The sequence below is a fragment of the Pipra filicauda genome, unplaced genomic scaffold (genome assembly GCF_003945595.2).
Source record: "Pipra filicauda isolate LSUMZ 115617 unplaced genomic scaffold, ASM394559v2 scaffold217_size2002032_pilon, whole genome shotgun sequence".
NCBI lineage: Eukaryota > Metazoa > Chordata > Aves > Passeriformes > Pipridae > Pipra > Pipra filicauda.
Window position 1 is genome coordinate 1,050,643 of NW_024104329.1, and position 19,503 is coordinate 1,070,145.

Here is a 19,503-nt window from a genome sequence, read left to right on the forward strand (position 1 = left end):
CTTTTTTTCTCTACATGTAATAGCTGCTAGTCTGCTGTACCAATGGACTGATTCAGCACCAACACTGACAGGGCATTTCAGCCTCTGACACTTGTGAAGGAGCTTTGTTCTCCCTTTAACCATCAGAAAGGGGAGGAGAAATTCGCTCTGTTTTCACAGTTATATGACAGCTCTTAAAAATTTTACAGCATGAGCGCTGCACCTAATGCAACAAAGCCTGCCAGGAACATTTAAAATCAAGGTCTCAGAGATTTTGTTTCCTATAAATTCACCAGTATTCTAAGAAAAGGGTCTTTTCCTCAGAAATGCAGTACCAATCCCACTGGAATTGCACAGGACTGAGGACTGTTTTTCTGTCATACTGTGGAAAAGATAGCTGAAAGTACTGGGAAATAGGCTGTAGGGATGCACAAGATGTACTAGAGTTAATGAACAGGAAGAGGAAGAAGAAAATATGATTTCTGAAGGAAATCAAAGCATTTGCTCAAAACAATAAAAAGCAAGAACAACCTATAATAGGCATTTAATTCATTTAATGTAATGACTGTTCTCAATACATGAAAATAACTGCAGTTTTTATTTGGAGGTCAAAGCATGAAAAAAAAAAAGTCCTCTTCCTACTTAAACTCTTGTTTGTCACTAACCAACCACCTAGAGAAGGGTGGAGGGGAAACGTGGAGCCAGCAAAACTTCTGTGAGCATGTATGCAAAGAAAAATCCTGTTTTCTGGCAGAGATGCTTTTCCTTTAATTTCACAAAGTAAAACATGACAGATAACTGACAGCACGATGGAAAACAAAACAACAGCATCATCAACGTGTAATCACTCTAAGATTTTTGATCACTAGAAACGGAAATTTTTTTCTGCTTTTACTAAGGATAGGTCAGCTTAAGCCAGTACTTCTAAAAATCATCCATTTTAGTTACTTTCTACACTGTGAGAGGTGAAGAGCTGCATCTATTATAACTACATGCTGTGCAAACTTCATTTGGACATGATCATCATCAATCACTCCTGCTGTGCAGGTAGCATGTGAAAGGGAAACAAAACAGAAATCGTGCTGCAGTATTTGACACCACCCACTCCTCTGCTCGTATGCTTTAGTTCATGAAGAGCCCTGTTGACACACAGTTATTCTCTTTTTGGGACCCCTGTCTTTTCTCTCCCTCCAAGCATAGCTTGGAATAGCTCTGATGGCTTCAGGGGGAAAACAAAAACCTTCCCTTCTCTCTCAAAGTATTAAAGCTTCCCTACTGAAAAGCATGCCAAAGATAAACTACTATGTGCCACCTTGCCTTTGTAAATACACACACATTACTTGCAGCAGTACCCCTTCTTATCACATGTATATGCTTCAGTGGAAAATGAATACTGTAATAGGATTCAGAATGCCTGTATCCTTTGTGGCAGTGCCGTGCCCAGTCCTGAAAAGAGCTATTAATGCCAGCACCCAATTGCTTTTCTCTAGCAGACACTTCAACTAGCTGTCAGTGTTATAATCTTGACCAGGGACAGTCAGAGGCACAAGGCTTAAAAGAATAAGGAAGATAATGTTCATCTTTTTCAGAAAGGTTCAGAGAAAGCTGCAATAATCATTAGAAAATTTTTAGGAAAGCAGAAGCAACCAGAGTCAGCCTTGAAAGACACACTGCAGTCTTACCAACACACTTTCTACCAGCTTACTCAGGATGAAAAGATAGCACCCTCATTGTGTTTCATAGCTCTGGTTAGTACTCTGCCAATTCAGTGGACTCAAACTAGTTTATCACACCCCGACTCCCTGGTATGACTCAGGTCAGCAGAAGTTGCCTGCACTTTGTATTTTCTGATGCACTGCAGCATGCTAGGCTTTAAACAGCTGTACAGCAGTGCACACTAGAGAACAGCTCTTTGCATCTCACTCACAGCCCTCCATGTACTCCATCAATTCATTAGAGCATAGGCAATCAGTAATACAGACACGGTAACATACAATTGCAAACATATACCCTCTCCTTAAGTGCCAGGACAGAAGTGGTGTCACTTTATAATATGCCTTATTTGCCTCAGCATGTTAATAAACCACTCGGGAAGAACAAGCCATTTAAAGGCACCTCCTGATGATCTTGCAACAGACTCTCCCACATACGATTCTGGACAGGAGACACTGAACTACAAACCACTTCCTGCCCCAACAATCACGCTACTCCCTTTTTAACAGGACAAACAGCGTTTGTGACTCGAATCCCCCCCAGTGAGCTTCTTTAGTCTCCAGCTACAGCCTACACTCCATGTCATGGGAGTGAAATGCCCAACCAGTGTGTTGTTGACAGCCACCTCATTTACCAAAAACGTGATACAGAGATGCACATCCATGTGTCCTGCTGACACACGCATGCCTCACAGAGATTTGTAAGCTCCTCCACAGAGTAGCAGCCTCAGAAGCAGTGATGAGGGCTCTGGTCTCCCTCCACCCTTCAGAGCCATGTCTTCAACTGGGAATGGCAATGCCAGGACCCATCACCGACTGGGACAGAGAATGATTACCTGGAGATTCCTGACACAGGCTTTCATATTGTGGTGTACCAAATGTGACATCTGCAATATAGCAATGGATATAAGCATGTGATCAACTCTACAGTCATGAATGGCCTCAGCAATTTCTGTAGGACTGTGCATGACTTTTGAGGTAAGCACATGTCAGAATGAAAGATCAGGGCACAAAAAACCAGTGTACAGCTCCCACTGGAAAAAAGTGATGAAGGCATTCATGCAACTGGCCTCTAAAACCACATTCTTCTGCCTTGTATCACAGTTTTCAAAAGCAGCTGAAGGCCAGGAAAAGAGAGGATGAAGAAAATCCTCAGAAGGCTGTCTACACAAATTAAAGAGGCCAGACATCACTTTGTTCAACTTCCAAGTTTAAACTTTTAAGTTTAAAAGAAGCAACAAGTTCACCTTCCATCTTAGTAAGCAGACACAAAGGTAACCGTCTCGCAGTTTCAAATGTGTACTCACCCAGAAGAGAAGGTTGAAAACAAACATTAGGTACTTGATACACTGCAGGCAGTTGTGAGCCATGCTGCACCTCTTCAGTTCTAGGAGAAAAATAAATGAGAGATCCAGGTAAAAGACAACGTACTTGTTTCCCTTGGGGGACGTGTACTTAGCCTTGGTGGCCTTTGGGCCTGGGTTGGTGTGGAATCCAAAAAAAGAGTTGCTGGCAGCCCCAAACTGGCCACCATACATGCTGCTGTAGCGACGAAAGGTGCCATTTGGGAAACTGTAATCCTTGCTGTCCAGGGAAGGGCTCCTGTGATAGGTCGACTCATCGGTGCTAGACCTGCGCATGGTGGCTTCAGCTGTCCCTTCCACTGCTGCTCTGACAGCTGCCGGGCGTCGACGGCGCGGGTGAAAGGTCTGTGATCTTCTTTCCTCCTCCTTGCTACGAATCCCCTATTGCTTTGTGCCAGCTGTTCTTTTGTCTGCCATCCTGTCAAGGAGTTACGTCTGCTGTACGGCAGCAAAGTTGGTGAACTGAAGTCTGCTTAGCCAGGAGTTAGGGAGCAGCGTGCTTCCACATGAGAAAGACTTCTGCACAAGTAAACATTCCCGTCACTGTCACAATCGTCCCTCCCGGCCCACCCCGCTACCAGGGAAGAAAAAATCAGAGAGAGATATACTGTACCCAAAGCAAAGAATTTTAAAAAAAGGAAGTGTGACCTCGCTCGGCTCCCAAATGCCATATAAAACCCCGGCTCCGCATGCCACACGCAAACAAGAGAGTGCCGCTGCACGAGACCCGCGGCAGGGGCAGGTATTATCCAAAAGGCAAGCAGCTCCCGTGGCCCTTTCCTCCTCGCCACATCGCTCTGCCCCGAGACGCCGAGCTCACTTTCAGCATCCCCGCATCCCCTTCAGCGGCGGGAGCCTGTGGCACGCCAGCCCCGGCGCTCCATTCCCGGCGCGGCCGCCCCTCCTCCGAGCGCCGCGCCAATGGCGCTCCCGGCCCGCCCGCGGCCGCGCCCCTCCCGCCCCCGGCCCCCGGGCACACCCCGGCCCACACCCCGCCGACCGACAACCTCCCCTCGGATGGGGATGCGGCGGGAACCCCCGCCCGGGGCAGGTCTCGGGGCCGCGGGTCCCCCCCCGCTCCGAAACTCTGAGCACGGAGAGCGAACCTGGTGCAGGTGGGTCCTGAGGCTGCCCGGATACACCGACGGCGCTGCCGAAAGGAAGGGGAATAAGTAACCGCTATAAAGATTTCGCACGCATAAGCGCTGGGGATGCTTTGGGGAGAGCGGGGTCAGGACAGGCCGTGCTCCCCTTGCCGGAAGGCTTGTTTGTTCCACTGCAGATCCATCACCGGGATTTTCCTAATTCGCTCAGTCCCACAGAATCATCACTCAGCACAATGTACGGCCAGCTCATTTGTCCCCCTGTCAGGTAAGGTACTGATCGGCATCATGCTCAGTACGCTGGGGAGCACTTCCCTAAAATCTGACAGCTCCCACCGGCAGTAAAGAGTTGAAAATCTGCCACACACAACTTTTTCAGAAAGGAAAAATCTTACTGAAACTGTGGGAATTACAGTATTAACACTCAGGAAAGTAAGACTCATTTACCATCTTTGTCCCAAATTCCCTGTGAAAGTAACTCACTTGTCTCTGTAGTGCCACTTCTGATCTGTGAAATGAGCTGGCTTGTCTCTGCCTTCCTCCTCTCCTCCCCTGTCCGCCCTTTGATTTTGACTGTAAGCTACTGGAGCCAAGTGAAAAGATGGCTGGCTAATATTTTTTAAAAGGCTTGCCCCAGCAGAGAATTAATCAAGATGAAAACAGGTTTCTTGCATGAAGCATCTTGCAAGTCTCAGCACAAACTGAGAGACACAGGCACCAATTAATTAAAGAACAAATTAGTAAAAGTAAAATGAGCTGGTTATGCACATAGCCTGAGCAGTTCACCCTTGCAAACCACCCTCTAATTCTGTTAATTTACAAACTGCAAACCTAGAGTCTAATTATTTCTCATTTCCTCCACAAACTATAAATACACTGACCATACCTGGTGCAAGCTTTAGAGAGAAAGAACTTGAGCACAAAACACGAGGGTAGTAACTCCTGCGCCATCTATTTCAACAACTTAAAACGTTTCCACTTTTTAATTTCCCTACCCTTAAAATTAGAGAGACTTCATAGCCCTGATGGAAGTCAGTTTTCTACTCTTCCTCCCTCCCTTTCTTGCACAGTATAAACTCTGTCCCCATAAAGGAGTCCTCCTTTCTTAGCACATAAAGATGGTCCCATGGAAGCAGATCTGTTCTCACTCTGAGTTTCCAATATACTATTAATTTTTCCTGTGGCACCAGACAGTTCTGCCTCCAACCTTCCTGCTCATCTCTATTGCAAATAGACCAGTTTGGCAACAGAAACCAAAGGTGATTCAAATATTTTCTACATTGCCTGTAAGTATACAAAAATGCCTGTGCAAAGAGCTTCATATTAAATGTTTTTTCTCAGCACACAAATTATGCTGAAACAGTGACAAGTCAGATAACTGTTATTTAACAAGAGTGTCCATGGTATTGCATGTAAGGGAGGAAAATTTAGCATATTTACCATAAACTAGACATCTGAAACCCTAAAGGCAGCTCATTTGCTATCTGGATAAGAAGAGACTTAGAAATCACTTGACTTCACCTTCCCTTGAGGCAAGAAATCATCAATTCTTAAGAAATTAAGTCCTTAATATCGGTGGAATAATTTATAAAGCCAAGATCTGAGGTACAAGGGAGAGTTTCTAAATGTTGCTTTTAAATAATAAGTAATAAACATCAACACACTGTGGATATATTTCAGACAGCTACAGAAGAATGCATGAGGAAGGCAGAGGTCCTGCATGACCGATAAAATAAGGGTACTTTTACTCCAGTCTCCTTTCAGCATCATCCCTTAGCACACCTCTTGGAAATGACAACTTTTTAAAGGCCCTTTAGTGTAAAATTTAGTTCTCAAGTCATTGCTGTTGTTCTTTCTCGTGCCAATACCAACAACTAATTAAAAACAGATTCATTGGGGATACAGACATTATACAGATCCAGAATCATTTTTTTATTACATCTTCCATGTTAGGAAACCCAGTCAGAATCACTAACCTAGATGGGAAATCCTTGGGATAGCAATGTTGTTCCAGCAGACTAACCATAGCTTGGATGACATGCTTATGTGATGGAGTAAGATCCTGCATGGGAACTGGGGAAAAACAAAAAGATAAGGGCTGATGTACTCTACTCTTGCCCATCCCTGGTGTAAAGTGGATGAAAGGCAGATGCTGGTACCCACATTTACATTTAAGCTGCTTAACAATAAAGTTATATATGAATGAAGAAGAATACACTTTGGAAGCATTGTCATTATGGCCATTATGCCTATAAGGGTGACGCAAGGGGCAGGTGAATCGAAGCTTTCACAAAACTTTTTTTAATGACTGAACCTAAAATCACAGCCACATCACTGGACTTAGTGACCTCTGTTCACCTCTGCTTAACATCTACGTTTTCTCTCCCTAACTACATCTGTATATTCCCATCCTGTGGCCAATTCATATTGATTCCTCTACACAAGAAAGCAGGCACTGTGCAATCTCGCCGGCAGAGGTTCAATTTGTATTGATTGTGGTGGCACGCTACCATTTAGGTTATAACAACTCTGTCCCTGCTGCTCTGAGTGGAGGTCTGGTAACCCTTCAACATCTCCAGCCAAAACCCTGCCCCTGAAAGAGGAGAGGCAGCACTCTGACTCTACCGCCATCAGATGAACTCCAGGCAATAAAGGTTTGGCCATCAGCAGCAAATCTGTTAACTGTGTTATCCCTCACACCCTTTATCTGAGCAGCCTCACCTGAAGACACCTACGTGTTCAGCCCACACTTCCCACCTCACCCTAAGCTTGCAGCCACCACAGACCCCACTCCCTTAGCCAAATCTACTTCCAGTTTCCTAAGCTGTTCTTGTTGCTGTGCTCAGTGTCCCCGCTGCCAGCCCCTACTCCATTGCCTCCGCTCGTCACGGCAACATTCCTCCTTTAAAGGGGTCATGGGCACCTGGGCCAGTCAGGATGGAGTACATGCAGTGCACATGCAACAGTCCGGTCAGGATGGAGTACATGCAGGTACATGTGAGAGCACAGGCAGCAGTCCCAAGTCCCAGGTGGGCTGCAGCTGGGGAGTGCTGCTGGACCCTGACCCCAGAACAGGGGTATCACCACTGCCAAGGCTTGAGCAGGCTTTGTGTGTGGACTCTGAGCTTAAGTGATGGTTAATACATCAAAACTTTCTACCAGGGATGCCAAAAAAACCTGCTTGTCCCCATAATTTTGGTGAGAGCTGCCTTCTGGCCCACTTCAGCCCTCAGCTAATCTTTGGCTCCTCTTTTGGTGTACCATGTTTTTCCAGACCCAGCTTCTTTGCCTGTTCCATGTTCAGGGCTTTCCCTCCTCATGCCTCACTCTGTGTGATTCCTCTGGACCCAAAGGAACCATCAACTGAAACCAGCCAGTATTTCAATATCATGTTGAATCAGACCTTCCTTTTACCCATTTTGAATCCTGCTTTCTCTTCCTCCTCCATGATTTAACTCTCATAATCACAATACAGCAGAGCCTTCAGGTCACACAAAATGCAGCCACTAACTCGCCTCCTCATTAATTTAGTCTCATAAGTCCTTTAACAATTGCAAAGGCTTTCTCCCTACTAATGCCTCTTGTCACTGTCTTCAAAACTCTACATACCTGCTCCATCCTCCTAATGAAACAATCCACTTGGCATTAACATCAGTAGACTGTTAAGAAGTGATCTGTGAAATAAAATAAATTTTAAAGAATCCTGCTAGAAACTAATACTGAAATATACTGTATATGAGAACCGCTCCTGTTCTGCAACGGGAGGGTGTACAAAGCCATGCATGTGACAGGTGACAGTCATTCCCAGTAGTTTCAATGAACAAAATGTCTAAGATCAAAAATGACTAAAAGAGTGGTCCTCTTTTGTGGGTTATTAGCTTTGCTTCACACCACAACATTGAAATCAGCTAAGGGTGATCAACTGATAAATACGCTCCGAGTGCTGAACTTCATAATTTCATGTACAGAGATCACCACACAAGAACGTTGTGTGCAATATGCCTGGAGAGCAATCCCTTCTTTCCTCCCCCAGTGTACTCTTTGCAGCTACCGTGTAGTTACATTTGATTCAGTGATGCAGGCTTTGTAAAAACTGTGCCTCTTCCAAAGACTAAGAGAAACATTACCTCTTCTGACTGGAGGGTGAACCAAAGTTCAGGGGGAAGCTGGCTGTATCAGCTGGGAGGAAAAAGCCTTGTGATGGAGTCTTTGATTTGTTTGCTTTTGTATATTCATTTTGCATGAATATAAATGACTAAAAGCACAAGGCAAAGGGAGTGAGAATATGATTTTTAACCTGACAACCTCACACTGCCACAGGCCTTCAGTCTCTGCTCAGCCCCGGCCAGTACTGTTTAATGTCTTTATCAGACATTAAATTAATGTCTTTATCAAATCGAGTTCACCCTCACCGAGGCCACGGAAGACACTACGCTGAGTGGTGCAGCTGACGCACCTGAGGGACGGGATGCCATTCAGAGGAACCTGGATAAGCTCAAGAAGTGGGCACATGGGAATCTCATGGGGTTCAACAAGACCAAGTGCAAGGTCCTGCACCTGGGTTGGAGCAACCTCCAGCATCAGTAGAGGCTGGGGGATGAAGGGATTGAGAGCAACCCTTGAAGATGGACTTGCAGGTAACAGCAGATGAAAAATGACATGAGCCTGCAGTGTCTCCCTGCAGCCCCGAAAGCCAACCACATCCTGGGCTGCATCTAAAGCAGCATGGCAAACAGGTCAAGAGAGATGGTTCTGCTTCTGTATTCTGATGAGAGCCCATGTGGAATAGTGCATCCAGCTCTGGAGTCCTCGGTTCAAGACATGGACCTCTTGGGAATGTGTCCAGAGGAGGACAACAAAAGCAATCTGAGGGCTGAAACACTTTCCCTATCAGGAAAGGTTGAGAGAGCTGGGGTTGTTCAGCCTGGAGAAGAGAAGGCTCTGAGTAGATCTCATTGTGGCCTTTCAGAACCTGCATGAGCTTAAAAGAAAGATAGGGACAGATTTTTTAATAGGGCCTGTAGTGACAGGAGTAGGGGTAATGATTTTAAACTAAAAGAGGGTAGGTTCAGACTAGATATAAGGAAGAAATTTTTTCAAGTGAACTGATAAAATACTGGAAGAAATTGCCCAAAAAGGTTGTAGATGCCCCATCCCTAGAAACATTCAAGTCCAATTCAAGAAGCAACCAAAGGATTTCATGCCTAAATCCTGCTCTCTCCTAAAAATTCTCATGGTGCAATAGGCCTGTGCTGTCATGTGCTGCCAAAGGCTTTAAGAGAGGCTCAAGTGGGTCAGAAGTGGCTCAAGTGGGAGCCATACAACCAGTTCCTGAACCAAAAGCAAGACATGTTAAAGCAGCCTAAGAAATAGTTAAGTCAAGCAACATCAGTCCTTATCTGGGCAGCAGGTCCTCCAGCTCAAAGAGTATTACCATGGGACTGTAAGCTCAGAATCTCTCGGGAACCTTTTATTTTAGAAAAAAATATGAATGTTTTTTAATAAGTGAAGCAGAAGAGAGCACGTTTCACTGAAACCTCAAACTTACTGCATACATAAGAAGATTCCACACCTTCCCTTTTATTTCCATGGTCCTTGCTCGTCCATTAACAATTTCAGTATCTGTAAAAGGCTATAGTTGCTGGAAAGAGGTTGAGCCCTGGATTGGACAGGCAAGAGGTCAGACGTCCTAGAGATTTCCTCAGCTAATACAAAGATCTTTTGATATTCACAGTTGAACTTCCAACTCATTAAAAGATTTACTGATGCCTCCAACAAAACTTTGAAAACATGTTCCAGTCAGAACCAATTTCACTTACATAGCAGAACTCAGGGTTGGTTCATTTGGTTTTTGTTTGTTTGTTTTTGTTTTTTTTTTTATTTTCGTTCTTCCTTTTCCTTTATAAATAAGGAAATTTGCATGAAAAAAAAATTCTTCAATACTTAATAACTCATCTCCTTCTGCTCACATGTCACCTGAAGTCATGATCTTTGGTTTATGGTATAATTAGTTGCTATGGAAATAACATAATCAGAGACACAGAGAAAATATTTTGGGTATGATTTGCAACACTCTTTATTTAAGCCTGTGAACAAGTTACTTTTGCAGAAACCTCACTGTTTTTTACGTGCTCTCATCTGCATAACTGCTGCCATCACCTCTGCCTGTGCACTCAGACATACCGGTATTGGTACGTGCATGACTCACACTGAGGGCATTTTCTTCACCCATATTTGAGCATCTGTATGTTCAAACAGTGATGAGACTGTACATGCATGCAGGATAGCTGGTGCCAAGTCAGATTAAACAAATAAAATCTCTGAAAAAATTACCTGGTATCGGTCCCCAGAACCCTGTGCACCACAGACCTCCCTTGCCATTTGTGTTTTCTGGGCTTTTGTCATCCTATTCTTTGCTAATGATTTCTCTTCTCCAATAATGAAAATTTTAAGTAAGGAGATTCCCTGTTTCCCCAGTAAATTCTGCATATTTCAGCCCTGGACACAGAGGATTATTGCTGCAGATGAAAGACAAGCAGGGCCAGTCACTGAACTCCTAAAGAAGCAGAAGGCCCTGTTTCCCTACTAATGTCCTCAGTAATAAAGAACGTAAGAACAGAAATAAAGAACCCATCTGACACCCTGTACAAGAAGAGTTGTAGCTCAAATAAAATCTTTGTCAAGACCTATCTTTGCAGTGTCAGCAGGTCTTAGCAGCACAAATGCAATTTATGTGCTAGTTTTCTTAAAATCAGGTTACTTTCTCTAACCTGAGAGATCAGCTGACATTCAAAGAAATACCACTTCAAACACACACGTGGTACTCAGGATCTTTCTGTCAAGTATAAAGTAATCAGACATGAAAATCCTTAAACTGCACAGTTCTGCGGGCTTGTGAAAGCAAAAGCAAACAAAACAAAACAATGACTTAGAAAAATTCAAAGATTCAATAATGTTCCCTAACCAGTGTTTGCCTTTTAACATCTTTATGGATTTTTCCCTTGGAGATTCAAAATGGATTCTTTTCTTGTCTTGCATCCTTAAAAACAGGACCAAGGTTTTGCACGCTCATGAGCATGAAGCAAAGTTCATATAACCATATTTCAGCTCCAGCTCCAAAGCAATGAAGGCCCAGAAGCATTCACTGACCTCACAGGCATCCAAGCACTCAGCACATTTCAGAATCAGGTCACAGAGAGCCCATTTCAACTAAGTACTCAACCACAGTTTCACTGCATTGAGATATTCATGTACCTAAACAGTAAGCACACACTGAAATGCTTTCACGAGTGGGATTGTACATAAGTATGAGAAATGCAGTGTTCAAAAGGCTTCACATCAAGCTGGGCTCTCCATACAGCTGCTGTAGCAGAAGGAGCACACACCTTTGAGGCTACTGCTTTGCAGATCTACTTGCATGCCTTCAGCCAAAAGAATATAGTTTGAAATGGGGAAAGGAGCTCTCCTACCATCAACTCAGTCAACAGATGTGAGCAAGCATGCCAAGACCCCAGGGCTGGTTCAAGAAATGATCTCTGCTGCTGCACTCCTGGATCTATCTTTCTCTTCATAGCCAAAAGTCCTCAATTTGCTCCTAGTTCCCTTAGGTTCCTTCTAAAATCCTAGTTAAAAGACAAATACAGGGAGCAATGATGTACTTTCTTTCATCTTGAAAGGCAACTTCTTAGAGTAAGCAAAAGGCATTATTTTTTATTATAAGGAAGGTTTGTGACACCAACTCAATGGATTTCTTGGAATGCAAGATGTGTTGGAGAGAGTTTAAAATTAAAATTGAAGTATTAAAGAGCCTGCAGCAAATTAAGAGTATTTGAAAGCAAATAGTAAACAAAACCACTAGGTGATAATTAAATATTGATATTAAAATGCAATGGACCTGTACAAAGAAAATGCAAGTGGCCATATATCTTCTTATATATTAGGTTATCATCTGTTGTTTCTGTTCTTAATGTCGTATGGAATCACAGGACTTACATCATCCCACATAATAAAAGTAAACAGCAATGGATCTCTTATCCTTGATATCTCTATAACCATTCAAGCAAAAAGAAAGGAGCTTCTGCTATCAAAAAGTTTTTAAAGAAAAAATTCTGGGTAGTACCACAAGCTTTGGCTTTTTGCTTTGCTATTCTGAGCATTCATAACAGTGAACAGTCAAAAATAACTTCAGGAATGCTACCAGCAGACATACTGTCAAACACAGTTTTTGAACAGATAACACATACAGGTAAACAATTTAAAACAATAACCTAGGATTTACACTCCTAAAAGGCATATTAGTGAGTACAATAGCGATAATGCTTGAAATAAAAGTGTTCTTTTGGAATAAAAAGTATCACCTGCACTGGAAACCACATATCTGTATTTACTTGTTCCCATCACCACAATCCAGCTTTTTATATTTCACTGTCAAAATCTGTAAATAGGCTCATGTCCCTAAGGAAGGGTACATCAACACAAAGAGAAGAGGCACCTGTATTTTAAGGTAGCAGGATACTGTTTTTGCAAAACATACCCAAACTCAGCTACCAAAACATAATACATGAGCTCTAATTCAGCAAATTTGAGATGCCTAAAAAAATGAGAAACTCCTCTCTACTTATTAAGGGACTTAATGTTATTTAATTTAAATCGTGGAGGCTTTGTTTGGACAGAAATAAGGATGTAACTTAGAGCTTTAATGATAAAAAATGAAAGAGAATCAGTGCCTGAATTTAGATGCTCATTGAAAAGGTACTGCCAAAATGTCTGTTTAATCCTTAAAGTCACTGCTCCTTTTGCACACTGGCTAAGATTCTGGATTTAATCAAAAGCAAATTTGTGCCTAAACTTCACTTGAGCATCTGTGCTCAGTGTTTCCTATTAGTTTGCACTAGGCTTTCAGACATTTCTACTCTGTAAGAAACACCTGGCCCTGGACTTTTGCAAAATTTAATCCTGCTAAATCTAAGCCTCAGCCTACATTAAACTGCTAAAACTGCAAGCTCAACCTCTTCTGTATTCTGACCTCCAAGCAGTTTTTTTTGCTGTGTTATATTTATGAGGATGTTTATGAAGGCAGATTTATATACTAAAAAAATATTTCTGCATCGAATCACCAAGAAGCCATCTGAAAAATTATTAGGAGCATTTCCACAGAAAAATGGTATCTATTCCATGATGGTTTTCAGAAATGGCAGGGAATGTACAAAGAAAAACCCAGCCTCGTAATTTCTGTATTCTACATTTCTGTCTTCAGACAAGATTTCTTATTTGATGGGGAAGGAAGACCTTCTTAGAAATATATTTATTTTACACATATTTCCAGGTATATAAAGACCATATTAAGGTTCTGCATTGCTCTGGTATTGCTAATGGTATTTATCTCAAAAACCACATGAATATAAGCCTAAGAAACTTTAATTAAAATGCTTTATAGCCTTTTGTAAATGTCATCCAAACCTATGCTGTAGGGCAAACTGTACTTTTAATTTCTATTTGTTATGTTTACACTGTACAAAGAGATTCATGCAGTTAAAGCTAGCCACTATTTCTTAGAATACATAAATTCCTTGGTCAAAGTCTGTCTGGACAGAGCACACAATCATTTTTGTTTGCTTCCATTTTGCTTGGAATTCCTAGGCAGTCAATCACTACCAAAAAAAAAAAAAATTCCTATAGGGGTCAAACACTATAAAGCCAAAACTATTCCTCTTAATCAAGCCAATAATCAATATGCTTGATGTATTTGCAAGAGTAAAAAACTGAAAATACCTAGAAGATGATTATACTCACTGCCTGGCTCAAACACTATACCGTGTTTGGAGCCTGATTCAAAACTGACTGAATTCATGGCAAGGTGTTCTTCCAATCTCAATGCCTCAAAAGTCTGACTACTTTTAATCAAGACAAGTCTTGGAGCAAGCTTCTTCCCCCATTGATGCCTGGATATTGTGGTGAGCAGTACTTGTCATATTTAGATGAGCTGGCATTCAATTTTTTAATGTGAGACAGAGAAGGAGGATTGAATCCAGGATTCCCTTTACCACTGTGGAATGAAATTTCTTTATTGATCTGTTTAAGACAGGATAGGTATGACAAGTATGACAGGACAGATGTAACAGGGCATTAAAGCTCCAAAAAACGGGAAGGAGAAGGGCTGACATTCTCACCAGAGCCTGTGAGGACTCCCTGCTGGCCTGCCAGCTCTGTGGGGCAGACAAGTGGTCCCAAAGGCATTCTGGACACTTGTTCCTTCAGACAGGTCTCAGATCCTGTTCTACAGTGAAATGTGTAGCACCTTTTGCACCTAAAAACATAATCACGGGCAGAATTTCAACAGAACACAGCCCTTACAGACAAATTTGTAAAAATGCAACCCAAAAGAAACCAAGAAACATCAGCTCCTCAATCACCAACTAAAACGAGAAAACCATGAGCCTTTGCAACGTGGAACTCCCCTGCCTTCACCCAGCCACGGAGCCCATTCTCTGTTCCCTGTGAAACAAGGACTCAAAGCACTGCATCTGGCAGCCTGATGGCAGCTATTAGCCCTGCTACAAGTGCCGGCATAATCCCGGCCTGGCCTTAGCTGCTCCTCCAACAGAAAACTCTGCTAGAAAGGGAACCAAGCCAAGTTGGCTTTGGCAAGACAGAGATGCAAATCTGATTTTCCTTCCTGGGGTAAGTTATAGATTCTGCAGACTTGTGCCTCTTGCAGCTGGAAGCTGACAGCTTCAGATGAGAGGAATTTATCATTATTATTTTAGTATGAGAGCAGTTCACTGATTGCAGCTTGACAACTCAAGTTAATTAGCTGATGAAGGGTCTGATACATGGTGGCTGGCTCCACATCTGTGGACGATGACACAATCAGCAGGATGAAACCCATACTTAAAAGGTCTTTGGTCTTTTTAATCCTAAACTACAAATCACAAAATCCACATAACAAAACCTGCAGATCAGAGGAATTACACAAGAGGTTCCCCTACCCCTGGCCCTTGGGACAATCTGGTCTCTGCTACTTATTGAAGCTCATAAACAGACAGACTTGACTTCAAAAGCATCCTCTTTTCTTCCTGGACTCCCGGTGGTTCTCAATAATAAGATAACTGGTTTGAGCATAACCTGGCAGTGTTCCCTTACGGCTGCTTTCCCCAGCAGGGAAATACCAACTTGCAGGTTTTCCTCTGCTCCTGCCAAACAGCAGGTGGGATTTACCCACCCTGTCAAAGTGATTATGTCAAGATCATCTGGCCCCACCTAGCAGATCAATGCACAGAGCCCACGTTGCTATTTTGTATCCAAGCTTTCAATATGTTTTGGTTCTTACTAAACTAACAGTTAAAATAGTACGTGAGGCCATAATGTCCCAAGCTCCTAAGAAGCATTGGAGAAGCACAAACAGCAGGGAAAGCTGGCTGGGAAGTGATCTACATGGGACTGGAGCCACTGAAAGCCACTAAGCAGTGAGGGACAGTTCTTCCCTGTTGGGAACAGGGACAGGCTGTTGCTGGTAGACCTGGAGCTTCACATCAGTGGGAGCTACCGCAGAAATTCAGACTGCTCTCTGCCAGACTCCACACGTAACTATACAGCATAGCTGTAAACCACTCTGTGGCCCTAGTTTTTAGCAACAAGAAAAGCATTTTTTGGTCCGCCTTCCACATCCACATTTCACACTTTTCAGGGTGCAGCCTGCTTCCATCTCCCTTTTCACTTATCACCTAGAAAGATGAACCGCACTTGAAAGAAAAAAAGGCAATTCCAAGCATCACTGAACATGTCTGAAATGTGGTTAATCAGAGGTTGCCGGAGAGCAATCAAGAGAAAGGAGGCTGCTTCCTTTAGATGAAGACAATGAAATTCCAAGACAAGTAGCTCTTGTTCCCAGAAACAATGAGCAGAGTATATAACCCACAGCCATCTCACCTGGGCCTCCCAAGTCCTGAAAGAGGTAGCACAGAAGGCACACAGCTATGGGCACAGGAGCCAGTATTTAGTAAGAGATGTGCACAACAAACTGAAATGGATGGGTTGAGAACCCACTTACAAAGCTTTCCTAGTTTCATCCTGGCATGCTTTAATCCCATTTTAATCATCCACACAAGGATTCTCTTGCTGGAGCCTGCATTCCTCCAAAAGAAACCTTTCAGTCCTGGATCCCCGCTTTTCTACACTTCTTGAAGTACCATAAAAGCAGATGAAAATTTTTTGTGTGTGTGTGCTATAGGACTGTTTCTTCCCAGTTTGAGAGCAGCTCAAAGGAATTGGCTTCAACGGCTTCCCATGATTTAAGTTTCTTTTTGACCATGTTGAGTTCTGAAGGCAGAGAGGTTCCAGTGAGAGCCATGCTTTATTCTGCCTCCACTAGGATGTTATTGTAAATCTTAGGATGGAATCAGGAAAGCACAGGTGCTGCACACATAATTTAGAAGCAAAACATTGTGCCGCAATAATGTTTGAGCATTTAGGGGACCTCAAAAATGATTTTTTGTTATTATGCTCTAAACAAACAAAACTAAACAAATAAATGAACCCCCAAATCCCCAAAAAACTCCAACATTTCCCATGTTCACATTAATTTCTGTAATACAGCTTTAAAAACAAAACAATCCCAAAATTCAATAGTGCACCCAGGATGGCAATGCCTCCAAATTTGAAGCACATGTTGGCATTTTTCCCAGGAAAAAACTATATATACACGTGTGTATACATACAGACACTTTTTATTTTTTTGCAAGATCAATGAAGCTCTGGGGCTTATTGCTACCTCAGCCAGCCAGAGGCAGAGACGGGCTGGTCTGTGCAGTGCACGAACACTTAGGCATGAGAAAGTTTGATTACCTGAACAACTGTGTGTCTGTGCATCAGAAGCAGTGAACAGCAAGGCTCTCTCAAATCCATGATGCTGAAGCCTTATCCTTCCTACCGAAGACAGAGGTCTTAATTTGAGGGCTGCCTGCGCTTCCAGGACAAAATTATTAGGCTATAGAGTAAGCAAGCTCCTCACAGCAGGCTGATGAGATTTAAAGAATCCCCTTGGTTATACCCAGTCAGTTGCAAACAAATCCCTGCACTAGCAGCAAGGCTAGCTAGGGTTTTTCTGTGGGAGCACGTTACAGAAGCTCCTAATCTTCAATCCTCTACCAAACCTACTGCAATGATGTCTGCAGCTCTGTTTGAACCAGCAAGAAGTGTGAGTCATTTCTTGTGGTAACAAGGCAGAAGAGATGCAGTTCCACACATACTCTTACGCATTCTTGAAGAGGCATCTGAATGCTGTCCAAAAATTAATTACATAGCATGACAAGCTCTGACAATTAGCTAAGTAGACTGCTTGATGGCTAGGATTTTAAATAAGGATCTTTCAAGGGGGAAACTCTGGAACAGGCACTGCTACTGTCACAACATTCTGAGCTGTCATGAAAGCATAGCATCAACAAGACAACCCTAGGGGCTTCACAACTGTGACTGCCAAGGAAAGACAAGATCCTGTGGGAAAAGGACCTATTTAACTGCACCTGTACCTCACATCTATCATCAGGATGTGAGGATGTGCCCCCAAAAGGGCAGGAACACAGGAGGATTTGGGTCTTCTCCAGAATACAGCTGGCCCCCATGAAGCAGCATGAGAAGCCAGGACCACCACCTACTCTCACTGGAGCTGGAAGAGAGGCTCTCTGTCACACTTCATCAGGCAGAGGTCACAGGCAGCCCTGCCAATACAGCCACACCCTGTACAGTGGTCAACAGGCCCAGCACTCTTGACCCCTGCTAGACGCAAAAGCGCACTGCCTCCAAAATCCCTCATGTGTCCACTCCAAGCAACCCTAAAGGCTCCTGCTCCTCCACCTCGTCACTGAAGAGGAGTTTTGACAAAAGGCTTTTGCTGCCGCACACCGTTTGTGCGGATTCCTTAGATGGCTGCTTGTGGAAATCAGTGTTTCACTCGCATAGCTCTCGCCCCCTTTGGGTAAGGAAACAATGCTCCCACTTCTCAATTTTCTCCCTTTGTGTGCAAAGGGGAGGGGCAGAGAGGCAAGGATTTCAGCACAGTAAATACCCAGAGTGACCTGACAGCAAGCAAATCAGCACTCTGGAGTGTTCATGGTAAGAGCTTTTGGCATTGCAGGAGAAGAAACAATTCATTACACAACAAATAAACTACAATTTTGTATTTACAAGGCAGATTTTCTGTGCAGCCAATTACTGTACATGTAGTAGTGACTAAAAGTCTTACGTTACCATTTTCAGATTATCTATGAGATGACTCGGTTTTATCAGTATATCTTCTTTATGAAAAAAATAATCAGGGAATGTATTAAATAAATAGGGAAGATGAGTTTCACTGGAAGCTAGGTGCCTGTTTCCCTTCTATACATGTGAAAATCTGTCTCTCACAAGTCTGTTACAAACATATTTTAGTCACAAAAAATATTGTTTCAATATTGCATTCTTCACAATTTGCTATTCTTCTGTGATAGATTAACTGGCAGTTTCTTTTCCCTTAATGGATTACTCCCTGGGCCTTTAGAAGGTTTCAGGTTGGTTCTGTGTGTATACTTATAACGAATATATATTAATAAGCATGCGTCAGTGTATACACTTTCACAGAAAATTAGAATCTCAAGAACTTTAGTGATACCCCTGGAAAATAGATAATTCAAGGTTTTTTATGTTTATTTTAAAACGTTTTATTTTTGGGTTGGACTTTGTCACAGTTGAGCCACAACTTGCCAGCTCATCTTTTTTCTTTAGAATCAATATCTAGATATGTGCACTGAAGCACCGCTCACTTAAACTAAATCTGCTTTTAACACCATATGCTAATTAACCTTTGGGTTTTGATACGAATCCCTCAGCAGCTCACGCTCCTCAGTCATGATTCAGATGTGTAAGCAAGATTCTCAGCCACTGCAAAACAACTTAACTACAAGTAAATCAAAAGCACTGAGTGTTTACACCAATTGAGAACCCAGCCAACCGTCTTAAAATTGCAGAGGCTTCCACTCAGGTAAGCACCACTGCTGAAGTATTTCTCCCCCATGTATATGCTGCCTTTTTCGTTCCTGTTGATGCAGTGAAAATATCTGCAGCAGCATTTCTGAACTGCACCCTAGGATTTGCTTTGAATTCTCCCTTTCTTTGAATAGGGACTCTGTTTTCCTGATTCAGTTGAGCTGTGCGTGCCAAGACTTGACTCACGTAGTTTATACTGCTGGGGCACAGGTGAGATGCCCTTCCCTCAAGCTGTCACCAACCTCAGCGGAGAATCAGCTGCCAGCCCTGCCTCAGCATCTACGGAGGACCCTCACATGTCACAGCGTTAGACTCCCTCTTGCTCCT

General features: G+C 43.0%; 1 protein-coding gene across 7 annotated transcripts in view; it reads right to left on the reverse strand.

Moving 5' to 3' along the window:
* The window catches only part of TSPAN4 (tetraspanin 4), a 360,542-nt gene that overhangs the window by 194,964 nt on the left and 146,075 nt on the right, over positions 1-19,503 (reverse strand). For 2 of the 7 annotated variants that reach the window (XM_027727703.2, XM_039381187.1), the window contains exon 3: positions 2,999-3,078. In XM_027727703.2, the coding sequence (XP_027583504.1) occupies positions 2,999-3,061 (63 nt within the window). In that variant the 5' untranslated portion in view covers positions 3,062-3,078. Of the gene's footprint in view, positions 1-2,998; positions 3,884-4,161; positions 4,310-11,627; positions 11,781-17,001; positions 17,264-19,503 lie in introns of those variants that run through there. The other 5 variants (XM_039381185.1, XM_027727704.2, XM_039381186.1 and 2 more) reach the window with 5 other exon arrangements.